General features: G+C 37.1%; 3 protein-coding genes across 16 annotated transcripts in view; all 3 read left to right on the forward strand.

The window, feature by feature from the left end:
- The window catches only part of prom1a (prominin 1a), an 81,909-nt gene extending 79,642 nt beyond the window's left edge, over positions 1 to 2,267 (forward strand). For all 13 annotated transcript variants that reach the window (XM_013909172.1, XM_005726512.1, XM_005726513.1 and 10 more), the window contains one exon: positions 196 to 2,267. The gene's annotated coding sequence lies outside the window, so the exon portion shown is untranslated. The remainder of the gene's footprint in view (positions 1 to 195) is intronic.
- Positions 2,268 to 5,023: 2,756 nt separating this feature from the next.
- fgfbp2a (fibroblast growth factor binding protein 2a) lies at positions 5,024 to 6,191 on the forward strand. Its single transcript, XM_005726527.1, has one exon. The coding sequence runs from the start codon at positions 5,038 to 5,040 to the stop codon at positions 5,671 to 5,673; it is 636 nt and encodes a 211-aa protein (XP_005726584.1). The 5' UTR covers positions 5,024 to 5,037; the 3' UTR covers positions 5,674 to 6,191.
- Positions 6,192 to 7,131: 940 nt separating this feature from the next.
- Positions 7,132 to 8,706, forward strand: fgfbp1a (fibroblast growth factor binding protein 1a). Of its 2 annotated transcripts, none has more exons than XM_005726528.1 (2): positions 7,132 to 7,189; positions 7,961 to 8,706. In XM_005726528.1, exon 2 carries the CDS (start codon positions 7,964 to 7,966, stop codon positions 8,537 to 8,539), a length of 576 nt encoding a protein of 191 aa, XP_005726585.1. In that variant the 5' UTR covers positions 7,132 to 7,189; positions 7,961 to 7,963; the 3' UTR covers positions 8,540 to 8,706. The 2 variants fall into 2 exon arrangements, with proteins under 2 accessions (XP_005726585.1, XP_013764612.1); XM_013909158.1 differs by having other exon boundaries at positions 7,136 to 7,189; positions 7,885 to 8,706.
- The last annotated feature ends 5,389 nt before the right edge of the window (positions 8,707 to 14,095 follow it).

Consider the following 14,095-nt stretch of genomic DNA (forward strand, 5'->3'; position numbering starts at 1 on the left):
ATGTCTGTATGTCTGAATACCTTTTGAAATACTTTCTTAAACGCATGTTTCAGTTCAGTAAAGTACATTATAGTAAAATGTGCAAAACGTGATTGTGTCTACATACTTTATGAACTAACTTTATCCAGCATCACATCCACCAAGTGTCTTTTTTGGGGCTGACTAAAGCATGTTATTCTCTCATCTGTTTTTAAGCTTTTAATTTCCTAAATCCTTGGACCAGATGAGGCTCAGTGAAAGCTGGTTTCCTCACAACAAAAGAACAATTGCCCTGCAGGCGTTATCTTCAGCGATGAACCGAACCTTCTCGGCCTTCAGTACGGTTACAGCCTGCAGGATATCAAACTCCTCTCCCCTCAGCATCAATCTGAGCCAGGCTTGTTCTGCATTTTTTGTAAAGGACTGCTTTGTCTGCGTTTACATTTGTTCAGATATGAAACAAAGCAGAAAAATATTCAGTGACAGGACATGACATTAACTGTGATGCTTGTTCATTTTAATGTGCTTCTTTGTGCTTACGAAAACAAAAGCTGGAAGGTCAGATGAAGGTAACTGCAAGCAGAGGACTCTTTATTTTTCCTTCTCCTGCTTCCTGCATTTAAAAAGAGATGTGACACTTTCAACTCAAACTAGTGGCAAACTAGTGTGTCATTACATCTGTGATGAATGCAAATTAACGATAACAGCCTGTTAACAAGTGTTGAATAGTGCAAATACTTTTTTTTAAGTGCAGCATGTGTGAAGTGGTGGATCTGTGGTGTCTTCATGATTGAGAATTTGAGTAAAGTGGTAAAATAGAGGTTAGGGGGTATTCCACAAAAACATTAGTCTCTTTAAAATGTTTACAATATCACAGGAACGTTTATCTTTGCTGGTTTGATGCGCATTACAAAAGACTGGTTGCCTTTGTATGGAGTTTGAGAGCTGCTACTTTTTAAAAGAGGAAATCTGCCAACAGCTAATCTTACACTGCTGAAAATCAACAATCTGGGAGTTATTTGTGCAGTAAAGATCCAAACTGTACTCTTTTTTTTCCTAGAATACCTATCTTCCCGTACCCTGTGTCATCCACATCTACAGGTGGCAATTCCCTACATTTTTCCAGAATGTCTTTTAAACAAGTCATTTGTATCCAGTGGGGATGTTATATTACTTTATTTCAAAAAGATGAAATGAAATGTAACAAAGTGATTCTGTAATGCTTTCTACTGTGACGATGATGTCCGCAGTATGTTTTGCTCATGCATTATCTTCCCAGGGTGTCTTAACACCGCCATTCTGTCTGTGACTGCTGGCCTCTTTGATCCGTGCGAGGTGTTCTGTGGTGTTAATATGGAGACGCACTGACTGTAATATTTGATACTGAGGGACCAGGATATTAATCTTTATTATGTGGGAGGCAAGGTGGTGACGATGTAAATTACAGGTTTTCCAGTGTTTGTGTTTCATGTCCGTTTTGTTGTCATTTTACGTTCACCTTCACTGGGTGCTTGGTCGGGTTTAGGCACGAGAACTAGCTGGTTATTTTTAGGAAAAATTGGCAGTTTTGATTAAAATATTCCCCTTAACAACGCTGCAACTTGAAAAAAATGATATTAATTGGACTCTTGTAATTAAGAGTCCATATAGCAACACTCATCTCACTATTAGCCGGTGCGTCTCAGTACTAACGTCCTACATTCAAAATGTGCATCTCAGACAAAATTACTGTATTTGATGCTCTGGGAATAAGATTGCTCCAATTCAAATTCTGAATATGTTTTAATCTTTTAGGTTTTAAATGCTTCCTGATGGGTCAATGAAACCTCATAGATTAGGTAAGCTGGTTTTTTAATGGTACTATGGGGCAGAAATGTTGGGGCTGACCCCCCACCTCCTCGGCCCTTGTTTTGATAATCATTTCTGGATATCTCAGGTATACAAGAACCTTGAGGAAGTCTCACCCCCATATAGCATGTTACTGATGTGGACAGACCTTCAGCACCATAAAACAAAATCACACCAGTTTTTTTCCAACAGTGTAAGCTTTTTTTTAGGTGGATTTTCCCTTTAAATCATAGACTAAATTCAAAACACAAACAGACAAATGTCTGGCTTTTAGGTTCCCTGTGTGGCAGATTGAATCCTTTGTCACATGGGGCCAAGTTTTGTTGAGTTCACTAACATAATATTTTTATTATGATTTGTTTTTTCGTAGTGGTGATACTTTTACAGTGGAGAATAATTCTCAAGCCAAATCTTTTCTTTCTTTCTTTCTTTCTTTCTTTCTTTTTTTTTTTAAACTGTAGTTCTCAGGTCTTTAGGGGTCTATCAACTATGTGCTTATTTTGTTCCTCTGCTTTGTATAAACCCACAGTAGCTATGGATACATTTAAAGCTATGAAAAAAGTGAATGTATTCAAGAGCTATTTTCTTCTTATTTCACATTGCTTGATATGGAATTTGAGAAATATGCTGAAATCTATGTGTAACGCAACGGGCAAACACATCCAGTTGTCCCACTCTCTTTGCCCTTATGTTTACAGGTTAGATTTGCAGCTGCTGTTAGCAGAGTAATGATGGCGAAAAGAAATTAGACAATCCATGATTGGGAATAGTGAGTGCTGTCAATCAAGAGTAGAAAAATAAGCATGCTTCATGTTTTGCACAGCATGGTGTTGATGCACACTCTCAAAAAAAATGTCCATCTTAACACTGAAACATATATTTCTGTTAACATAGCACAGTTGTTCTTTCAAGTACCACACAATCATTAATTTAGGGGAAAATAAAGTGATAAGTATATTTGTCTCTAACATTGGCATCAATGAATTAGCATCAGAAATATGACTGAAATATCCAGTTTATTTATCTTATTTCAATATTTTAATTTCCAAAGCTGTGTTATTGTAAACCAGGGCTAAGTGACGATGAGAAAAGAAATACTCTGTATAGATAAACCTAAATTATGATGTAGTAATAGAACATATTTGCAGTGTAGGAAACTCCCAGCATCAAGATGAAGTTTCTGAATTATATTGAACTTTAAACACAGACGGGCTTCTATTGAGTCACTGATGTTCTTTTTATTTTGAGACACATTTCTTGTTAAAATGGACATTTTTGAAGTATCCGTGTGCTCACAGGACTATCATTGGGTTTCTGCGAAAGTTTGGATGTGAGAGAAAAATGTTTGAATTTACTAAGTGCTTACACTAGATATCCTGTATGCTAACCCTGGATGGATCAGATACAGCGGTAACTGGTTTGAACTGTGATGCTCCAAAGTTGGGCACTGATGGAGCCACTGAAGAGTAGGTTTATATGATGTGATGGAAAGAAAGTGTATAAATTGTGAATAAAGTTTTAAAATCCAAAGTTTGCACTTCAGTGACATTTTTCTTTTGTGGTCTGTGTTTTGAATGAGCCATACAGTTTGGATCAACTTGTTTTAAATGGGCAAATGTAGTTCACAACAATTTCATTTTTTCTTTATTTGGTTTTCTAACAAACAAGACAAAAAAACTTAAAAAGGAAAACAGTTTAACGCAAGAGTGCAAATTCTTATGTGGTGCTACCACTGTTATGTTACTGGTCAGCTATTTCTATAAGAGGTTATCATCTTCCATAAGCATTTGTTTGTTCCTCTGGTTGGAGGTTTTCTGAGACATTAAATAGTTCAGTATATGAATAACCACCACCACTACAACCGCATAGCAGCCCTACTTCTAAAAAGGCTTGTGTAGAGAGAGATGAGCACAAAACTACATAAAAACAGAAGCAGCGGTTCAGAGAAACCCTCTTCAGTGTGTTTACATCAGATCAAACGCTGTGCCGGGGAGAGTACTTCAGACATAGTTTTAAAATATACACAGCGCAACTATAAAGAACACAATGGAAAATTTTCAGGAAACACAAAAGACATTTTTTCATTGTTTTTCAGCACCACTGACAAGTATCGCTCTGCCACATGCAATTTGCAGGTGTTACTCAATTTCCTAAATAAATAGATTTTATTTATTTGGTTATGTTGTATTTTGCACATTCAATGAAAAATTAATGATGTTTCCTTATAGTGTAGTGAGCTCACCTGGCCACCATACTTTTGCCTTTACAGGACAAAATTGAGCTCTGATATCACTGTCATTATGCACAGTGGGCAGCCCACATATTATGATTTTCAAGTGTGGGAATGAACATGCTGATATTTCAGGGAAATGGAAACATTCACAGAGAAGGGTAGTGAATATTTTAAGAAGAAACTCTGCTAATATTGTGTTTGGCACCAACCGGCACTATAGCTGAAGAGTTTCATCTCTTGCATCTAGAAACTGAGACAAATTACTGATGGAAAATTCACAACTGAATATAATTTTTAGCTATTCTAAAATTGTGGTCTAAATGCAGATCAATGATATATTGCTTCTGAGTCTCAAAACACTAAAACCCTGGAAGTTATACTGCCTGTATAGATTCTTTGAGTACCATGTCTTGTTCTTCTATCACTGACAGCACTCTCAAGGCAGATACAGATGGAGCCAGAAAATAAAGCCTCTTAAAGACACTCATAATACACTTTATGACCAATGTCTGAGTGGCTTCTCACACTTCTCTTTATACTTTATACTCTTTTAGGAAAATAGGTTGCACTACATCGTTAAGAGTTATTACTGTTTTCTACAGCAAGCAAGACATTTTAAGCCTGCATTCTGCAATGAACTTTTATTAACAAGTGAAACTAAGATGTTTTTCCATGAGGTAAATTTAACATGACTGAGAAGTGGTTACATGCATGAGAGGATGTACTTTTCTTTTTCTTTTTTAAACAGAACACCTACATGTGTCAGCATCGTTTTGCACGTAGCGCTTTCCTTTTTCTGGCAGCTGTAACTGGTAAGGCCACTCTCCTCCTCCCATGGAGCTGGCCTCTTTTAGTCTACTGGGTTGTTTTCTTTTTTTCTTTTTTTTTGGAACCTGAATTCCTTCTTTGCTTGGCCAATAAAAAGCAGGAGGGACGCTCATTTCCAGTAGTTTCACATTTAGCACCCATTGGAAACTATGTGGGCCCAGACCGCTGCTCTGCTGCTCGCCTGCTGCCTCTGGCCAGCTGAGGCTCAGACTGAAAGGGGTCAAAGCATTTGGGATCCACCTATCAAATTCAGCACCAAGGCTAAAGACTCATGCACCATGATTGTCACCGGTCAAGGGGAATTCACGAGGCTGAGACTGTCATGCCAGAGGAACAAGCGCTCTTACTGGTGTGACTACATAGGCAAGCCTCACACCTGCACCCCTTACAACAAAAATCCTCGACACTATTTCGTGCAGATGATGTGGAACCTGAGAAAGCTGGACAATGCCTGCCAAGCACCAAGACAGATTAAACCTCACATGTGCAGGAAGGCAACTGATGACTCTCAGATGGTCTTCTCATCATCTTCATTCTCCCAGTCACGAGCAGAGGCTTCTTCTAGGAAAGTAGCAAGACCTCAACGTCGGCCTACACCAACAAGACAAGCTGACGCAAAATCCATTCAAGAGCCACAAAAAGAAAAGACCACTCAGGAAACTAGTACTCAACCACCACCAACAACACCTGCTGTTGAGAGCAACGCTAAAAGAATGGCTCGGCAGAATTGCTGGAGGTCGCTGCAGGGCATCTGCTCGTTCTTCATTGGTTTGTTTCGTAATTAACCAGAAAGGTGAGCAGCAGTACTGGGCCTGTTTGTTAACATGTAACACTTCTTTTTAAAATATTCATTTATAACTAATCTAGAATGAGGCTATTTAATTAAGTTAGATTCCAGCATTTTTTTTATTTATTTATTTTGCTGCTCCTAATTATATTGCCTATGCACCCAGTTTCCACCTTGCACACCTTATGTGTTATATTCACAGCTTTTAACCGCTAATGAAAATAACTTGGCGTCTGGCTCAAGCAGCCCTTGGAGGAAAATTCCAAACGAGGAGTTTGTTAGCCTGTTGTAGAACTGTAACACCCTCTTCAGGGCAAGCTGTGCTATTACAGTGACTTTCAAGTACTCCTCTCACTCAAACCAACAATTATCAGCCTCCATTAAGAGCCAAGCTGGAAGAACTTAAAGGTCTCACTTGACTATGTAATGACAAATGTTTTGCATGAACAACCTGTACTGAATGATACTGCTTTAAAATATAATGTATGTTTATTATGTTTATTACTTGTATATTATCTGTTTGCATCACTCAATATTACCTTCAGAATTGTTGGGGGATTGTTTTATTTTGCTCTGGTTTTCCATGCTGGTGTATTTGTCCCAAAATATGTATAAATGTGAAAATGTTTTATTAAATAACCATTTTCAATCTCTATGTGCTGATTAATGTCGTTTCGTTAACATTCCTGATTGAAAATATTAGATAATAAATGTGCAAGCAGCAGTATTTGTGAAAATGAGTTGTCTAGGGTGTTATGTCTTATGGCAGTGTGCAGTTTAATATTTTTAAGCCATATGACTCGTCTACTGTACCGTATGTGACCATTAGGTGTTTGGTGCTTTGAGACTAAGTTCAATCAATCAGCAGTTTTATCCAGCAGAAACATCTGGCTCCTTTCAAGATATTCAAAGCCATTTCATCTCTGGCACGGTGCACTTACAGTTGGCCCTGTGAAGGTCCTTTAAGACTCTAGGTTATTTGCATTTGTTTAAAATATGAACTTAGATTATTCTAAAGCAGGTGGAACTTGAAGCAGAAAATCTGGAACAACAGATAACTTTTAGTTTTGGGAGCTTAACATAAGCCTTGCAAGTGCTCATGATTATTCAGGTCCATAGAAGCTGCATACAAGTTTAACACTTGTATCACTTGTGGGTTGATGAAGTTTTGGTTCTAAATTGACAGTGTTTATAAAAAGTTTTTATTATGTATTAGGCTAATTTCATTTTCTATCAGCCATGTAATTTTAAATGTCTCCCCCCCCCCACACAGTTTAGTTTGATGACACAGGTACCAGGTTCAAAGTATCCCTAATCTATTCAAGACCTCAATAAACTTTATAAGCTCTTCAGTCATGCTGTGTGTGTGTGAGGGTGTGTGACTGAGCGTGTGAGTGCAAGTGTATATATTTGAAGGGGAGGGGTGATTATGTGGCAGCATATTGCAATCTGCAAGTAAGGGCAACACTCTCATGTGTGAGGACTGCAAACCGAAGTTTCTCTAAAAACTTCAGGTAAGAAAAAGCACCACAACTTAAGCTGCACCCTAATCTGGCAATAATATTTGGGGTGTGCTACTTACATCAGCCTAGTATATATTTAATGTGCTCACAGTTAAGTTTTTGTAAAATGCATTCTGTGAAATCCTTGTTGCCAGGTTCAATATTTATAAAATACCTGTTAAACACATTGTCTTTATCTCTATTTCCAATATTTACTAGTCTGTATTTTGTTTATAACTGTTGTAGTTATACTGTAGGCGATATAGTTGCATAACTGCATAATCAAGGATAATTGCACCACCACAATTGTAATATGATGCATTTACATTTTTATTTTTTAATCAGTATTTAAATCTGTGCTTCTTTTTAACAGTTTTTAAACCTCTTCCTTTCTTAAAGTCAAACTAAAAGGTGCATGTGCTCCATGTTTTTTTCAAAATTCCGTTTATGGAATAATTTTTAGATTGCATCTTTGCATTCTTCTTTTTGTTCTTCAAAATACCTCTTTGACTTGAAATTGTCTTGAATGTGCTGTACAAAAAATACTTAATGCTGTTTTGTGCTGTCTAAAGCCAAAACTATTCCCACAACATTCAGTTTCCATTTGAAATGTTAGTTTAACGGAGGGATTAAGACATGTCTTTCTCCAAAGGGAAATTAAAGGGTTTTAAGGTCAAATATCTAAATCTGATTTAATCCTTTGGCAGGTTGTGTTCTACTGATTTCATGGCTCTCCTCACAAACGTCACCATCCTCCTGGTCTTGGCTTGTATTTCCCATCAGGTGATGTTGGGTAGCTGCCAGAAGAGCGGTGGACGGAGGGGACGAGGCATGGACAAAGGACAGCACAAGAATAGGTCGGGAGCAAAAGTGGGCCGCCAAACAAAGCCCGTCTCTGCACAGCTCATGAGAGGCAAAGTGGTCACCAAAGACAAGTTCGAATGTGCTTGGGTTGCAACAGGTGAAGATATCGTCATTCTCAGCATCACGTGCAAGAAGGAGGACAGGAGCTTCAGCTGCGAGTATATTGCCAGACCTACTGCTTGTCCTGAGTATGCCTCAAATGTTAAACTTTACTGGAAGCAGATCGGCAGGGAGCTGAAGAAGCTAAACAGTCTCTGCCAGGACAGCAGTGCTTTTGTCAGGGCAGGTATGTGCAGAAGAGCTGCCAGAGAGGCTCATTTCAGACTGAATGTAACACAGAGGGTGAAGACTTCTCCACTGTATACCCCAACTTCTCCAGTCAAAGCTGTAAAATCCTGTCAAGCTGATAACAGGAAGAGAGCAGAGGAGTTCTGCAACAACTCCTGGTCAAGTGTTTGCACATTTCTATTTACTATGGTGCGGGATTATGATTGCTGATACAGAAAAACTGGAATTAGTTCAGCTTTTCTGCAGTCACATACAGTAAATACTTGTCCCATAGATTCTTCATATAGATGCTTGCTGCTCAACAAAAACATACTCAATGAACAGTTTTTGATCTATCGCTTTTGGAGAAATTTGTGTAAGCGTTCAAGCCTATTGAGACAGATATAATATGTAGAATATTAGTTTCTCGATTTTTATTTCTTTTCCTGTAACTTGTAATTTCACTTGGGTTTTTTTTTTTCTATTATAGCCATATTGAAATTACCTCTCCTTCTCAATATAAAATGCCTACTTAAATAAAAAGACAAAATACTCCTTAAAATAATGTCAAACCATTTTCTGTCTCTCCCAAATGTGCACAGTCTTGCCTGAAGTCTTTTCATGGGAGGTTAAATGTTTGGGAATGTCTGGTATTGACATAGCAATTTAAGCCAGGGGGAGTGTGATTTCTAGAAACCTCAGCCTGCATACCTTGGCAACGAGAGGCCTGTGAAGCCACAGTCACTGTGTGAAGCCATAAAAACCTCATATGTTCATCTTGCATAATCAAGGGATACCAGTATCTAAACAGACAAAATAAAACAGAAATAATATTTTGCAGGTTAAACTGAAGACTTTAGCATTATTTTTTGGCACTTATGATCAGTAGAAGTTCTCATACTTATTCATCATTTCTGTGATAACATTAGCTTGAATTAGCTTGAATTAAGTTTGCATACCACACTTGTACATACTGTAAAATTCTTACTATTTGCTTTGGAAAAGCTGTACTGGAATATGAGTTAATATTTCTAATATTACTGTATCAATGAGCTGTATAAACTAACTAATGAAGTACATTCCTGGGTAATTTGATTTCCTTTTTTTACTGTCAAGATTTACTTGATAATGGAGAGGTTACCAGTTAAAGTAATTTAAATAAAAACTTGCAGAACAATTAAAGTTGTACTACAAGGAAACTGTAGTAGATGGCGCCTATCCCAGCTGCCAGAGGGTGAGAGACAGGGTACACCCTGGACAGGTCGTCAGTCTGAATTAAACCAACTTGATTTTATTATATTTTTATATATCACCTAAAACTGTTTCACACTGGAAGATAAAACCTCTGCTATATTAGAGAAAATACAGATGGCCTGATAGTTCTGTGTGAGAAAGCACTTGGTAATACTTTGAAGTGGTAATGAACCTCCAGCAGGACCAAGCTCAGGGACAGGGAGCCATCTGCTACACTTGGTTGGGAGGTGATGTCAAAGAGAAGAAAAAAAACTAGTACTGACAATCCATGAACAACAAACTAGGAGAAAGTAAATAAAACTTAATGGGAATAGTCCTGTAAAGATACACACTGGCTTTTTATGTTCTAGGAATCCCAGAAAATTCCATTCCCAAAAGTTCCATTGTTAATATTCTCCAATCATACACAGTTCTGTGAAAGCCAGAAAGAACATTCTTCAGCCAGAGCTGGAAGACATGTTGTCATTTTAGACAGTGGAATGACTCTGCTTTCTGTGATCACTTAGTCTTCATCTCCTGCTGAAACGTAATGGTTTGCCCACAGGTTAAATCCATCAAGTTCAGACTCTCAGCAGGTTGCATTCTGGGCTTAGTAGGAAATCTGTTGCTGGTGGATCAGAAAGGCCAAAACAGTGTGGCTGCAGAAAAAAATAAATTATACAGCAGCCACAAAGTCACTGCTGGAATGTAGTGAATACAGACTTATAAGGAGTAGCTTTCCTTGAAGGACTTTAAAACAACAGCTGCTGAAAACAAGACTGAAATTCTGCTGAGCTCAATTAAACAGTTTCTATTAAAAATAATAAAATGCCAGAAGAATGGTACTTTAAATTAAGAGCTATTCTCCTGCCAGCTTTGCAAAGAAATAATTGAATTTAAAAAGTCCAAATGCAGTATTTAAAGCTAATGAAATGGGTCTTACATGGACACCAACTGTCATTCTAAATGCAATCAAGCTATGAAAAATAATACTGAGACTAATGCTGCAAAATTGCTCTTAAGTTGTTTTATACTCCAATATGCATTCATTTTTTCCTGACCAACAATGTGTCAGCTTTAACCCAGACACTTTTCAGAAAGCACATAACTGCCACATGTTCTAGTTCTGCTTTATAGTGAAGGATCCAAAGAAAAGACCAAAATGAACTGCTTTCCAGGACTGATCTCTATAGCTCTGCGAGTGAACAAACAGGGGTCACACATTTATTGTGATGCTGTGGCACACTTTGCATAAAAGCTTCGGATAAGCGCGACTGATTTATTTATGTATTTTTTGGTATGTTTTCTGCACTGTGATTCCTCTTGCCAGTGTTATTCAGAAGCACATCATGCATCTCAGTTATGTATCTGTAGAATGATTACAGGAAATGAAGGTGAGCATTTTTGAGGAATAGGGCTAAAGACAATGTGTTTTCATATTATGTCTTGTAAATATGATTTTATTGTTTAACATTGATTTATTTGTTTGTACTATTTTATTTTAACGTTATCTTTATGAGCTCATCATAGCTTTAAAAATGTATGTAGGTCTCTGCATTCATTATTTTGTTTACAGTCAATAAGTCATGTATTTAATGGCATTGTTAAAGCTGCACTAATGATCTCCTCATTTCCAGTGAGTTAAACAAGGTAATTCATTTTGAAAGCAGTCACAAATACACAGAAAGAATTATCAGACAAATGTTTCCTCCATGATGTCACCAATTGGTTTGTGGACTACAATTTTAGGTTCTTCAGTTTACCCTTGTATACATCAACATATTGGTTTTATGATGCCAGAAGTGGAAACAAAAGTAGTAAGTTAGCAGCTATTAACAAAAAACCTGGCTAGCAAGTTTTATCTTTATGAACTAGAATTTCACTCACTAACACAACCTCATTTCAGACTTTGTGTTAAAAGAAATCCAAGCCAGATTTGTCATATCATTGCATTTAAATGCTTCTAAAAGCCCCAGCACCATTTTTAAAAAAAGACCTGTTTAGTGACTCCAATTAGCAGAAATGAGTATGTGAAAACAAAAACAGCTAGTAAGATGTTTTCATCAGGTGGCGTCTAACAAAATCCAAACAAATGTTAACATTGGTCTGTTCCTGCTATTAATTTCAATGATACGTGAATGGATGTAAAGCCAAATCTTTCCCCAGTAAGTGAACCCAGGAAAAGGTGGGCGTACAGGTGGTGTGACTGCCTGAAACCACTCCTGATTGGCTGAGGAGATGTAAGGCTTGGTCAAGCTGAAAATATTCAAAACACATTTCAGCACTATTGACACAAAGGAGATCTGGCACACTGTGTATGTGAGTCAGGCTTATAAGCTTATATGAATGCCTTTGTATGTGTGCAAGTGAGCTTTTCGTTTATAAGCTTTAGGCTCAGTGGAGCCAAGATAACAAAGAACTGAAGGGAATAAAAATAAATGCCATAAAATGGCACTGTTAGTGTGAAGTTAGACAGATGAGTGTGTGCAGTTGTGGGCAGTCTAGACCAAACAAACATCACCATCCATCTGGCTGTATGAGTATCGTTTTTCTAGACATATTATAAAGGCTCAATATGCATGCATAAGCTGCATTTTAAAATAATGTGACTCAGAGCAAAGATTTCCCAGAAATAACTGACAATTAAGTTCTACAGCCTCACCGCACAGTGGAAAGAATACCACCTCACTATTATTTACAGCGTCGTCCTGCAGTAGAAATGATCATCTAGTATGGAGCAAGCCTGATTTATGATAGGCACTGGCAGTGACAGTGATTACAGGAAAGACTTTAAACTGCACATTTCAAAGATCTACCATACACAAAATATGTGTATGGTTTACATTGCACATGGGTACCTGTTTTCCTCCATCTGGTGTACTAAATTTAAGGATATTTTGGTTTACCAACTTTAACTAAACTTTTTCCTGATTAACCCCCTTTTCATAAACTTAAAACTAAAAAGTTTAAAATGAGGTGATTTATCTCAAATTACTGGACTGTCATTAACAGCCAGCACTGCTATTCATAATTTATAATACTACACCTAAATATATCAAAACCCTTCAAATCATTGGATGTTAAATATGTTAAATTTTAATGCGTCTCTCTTTTGCTATTCATTGTACTGTATGTATGTATTTTTATTCTGGTTGGAGTAATGTTATATGGATTGTGCTATTTTCTTATTTTGCACCGGCATTTCTGTTGAGTTGTGGAATCTATCCAGGTGTAAATAAACAGCAGATTCATTGTAAAGCAATAGTATAGCTGCATTGAAAAGCAAATGTAATTTTCTCTTTGGATGAATAAATACCAACAGAGATGTGGAGCATCAACTTTCCAGTCATTTTTGCAATGAATCAGTGTGGACTTGTGTCTGCAGAGAGAGCAGGAGCCTCAGAAGAAAGCATGACTATACATGAAAACACTTTGCAGGTTTAACCCTGAGGTGCTTTCTGAATACTTAACAGTGTCTAGGTTACATGACTGTAAAATATGTCAAACCACACTGAACTGAAACACTGAATATTTCTGAACCACACTGAGAAATGATACATTTCGAGAGTATTGACATGCACATCTGTTCTGGGTTATTTTAATGACTTTATAATTTTAAACAGATCAACATTTATATGATTCATCCTTATATGCATCCTCCTCAAATTTAATCAATAACAGTCATCATTTGCACTCATTAATGGGCTAATATGCCCATTAATGAGCAAATTCACCAACCAAGAACTTTACTTAAATAACCCATTTGTATTTAAAAGGTATTAAATATGTGAAGTTGAATTATAAGAAAATGAGGAAACATTGCAGTGATATATGAGAAAGATTACACATGTTGCCTAAGATATGAGGTGTGGTTAAAATGGGAGGGTTGAAAAACATATAGTTAGGGCCCAAGTACTAGTCTGCGAAGGCCCTATTGTAATCACTCCATTTATTTGCATTTGAATTTGTTAATTTGTGAAAAGAAAATTACTTTTTAGTAAAATATATTGACACTATCTCATCAATCACTGTAATGAAAAACAATATAAAGACATTGTGTCCTCATTTCAAACTCTGCTGCCACCCTGTGGTTCAGTTCCAGCAAAATAAAATCATTTTCCACCGAGTGACCTATAGGGACCCCGTTTGTTTGACATTTGGCCTCATCGTGCAGAAAGGCATGGAAGCAATAGATCTCATTATATGCATCAACAAATGTCTAATAGCGTCCCATTACTTATTGATCACTGACAGCCGCATTGCACGTCAAGTCTGGATCACAGTCTCATTTCTTATTAATGAAAGCATCGGGGTTGTCAACATGTAGGGTTTAATAATTGAGTAGCGGTATTGTATTTTCAAACTTGCATTTAACACATGCTGTGAGAAGCGAGCTCAAATAAGGTAAACAGCTGCTAACATTGTGTGTACGCTTGACAAGAGAAAGAGGTCAAAGATTTTAAATTAATCAGGCATTTCATCATTTCAGAAAGCATTATTATCGGCATTAAAATCAAAACTGCTTGTTTACCAAGGACTAAATTACAGCTATAT

Source organism: Pundamilia nyererei, unplaced genomic scaffold, assembly GCF_000239375.1.
Source record: "Pundamilia nyererei isolate P.nyererei 1_Seehausen unplaced genomic scaffold, PunNye1.0 scaffold00020, whole genome shotgun sequence".
In the NCBI taxonomy this organism is placed as follows: domain Eukaryota; kingdom Metazoa; phylum Chordata; class Actinopteri; order Cichliformes; family Cichlidae; genus Pundamilia; species Pundamilia nyererei.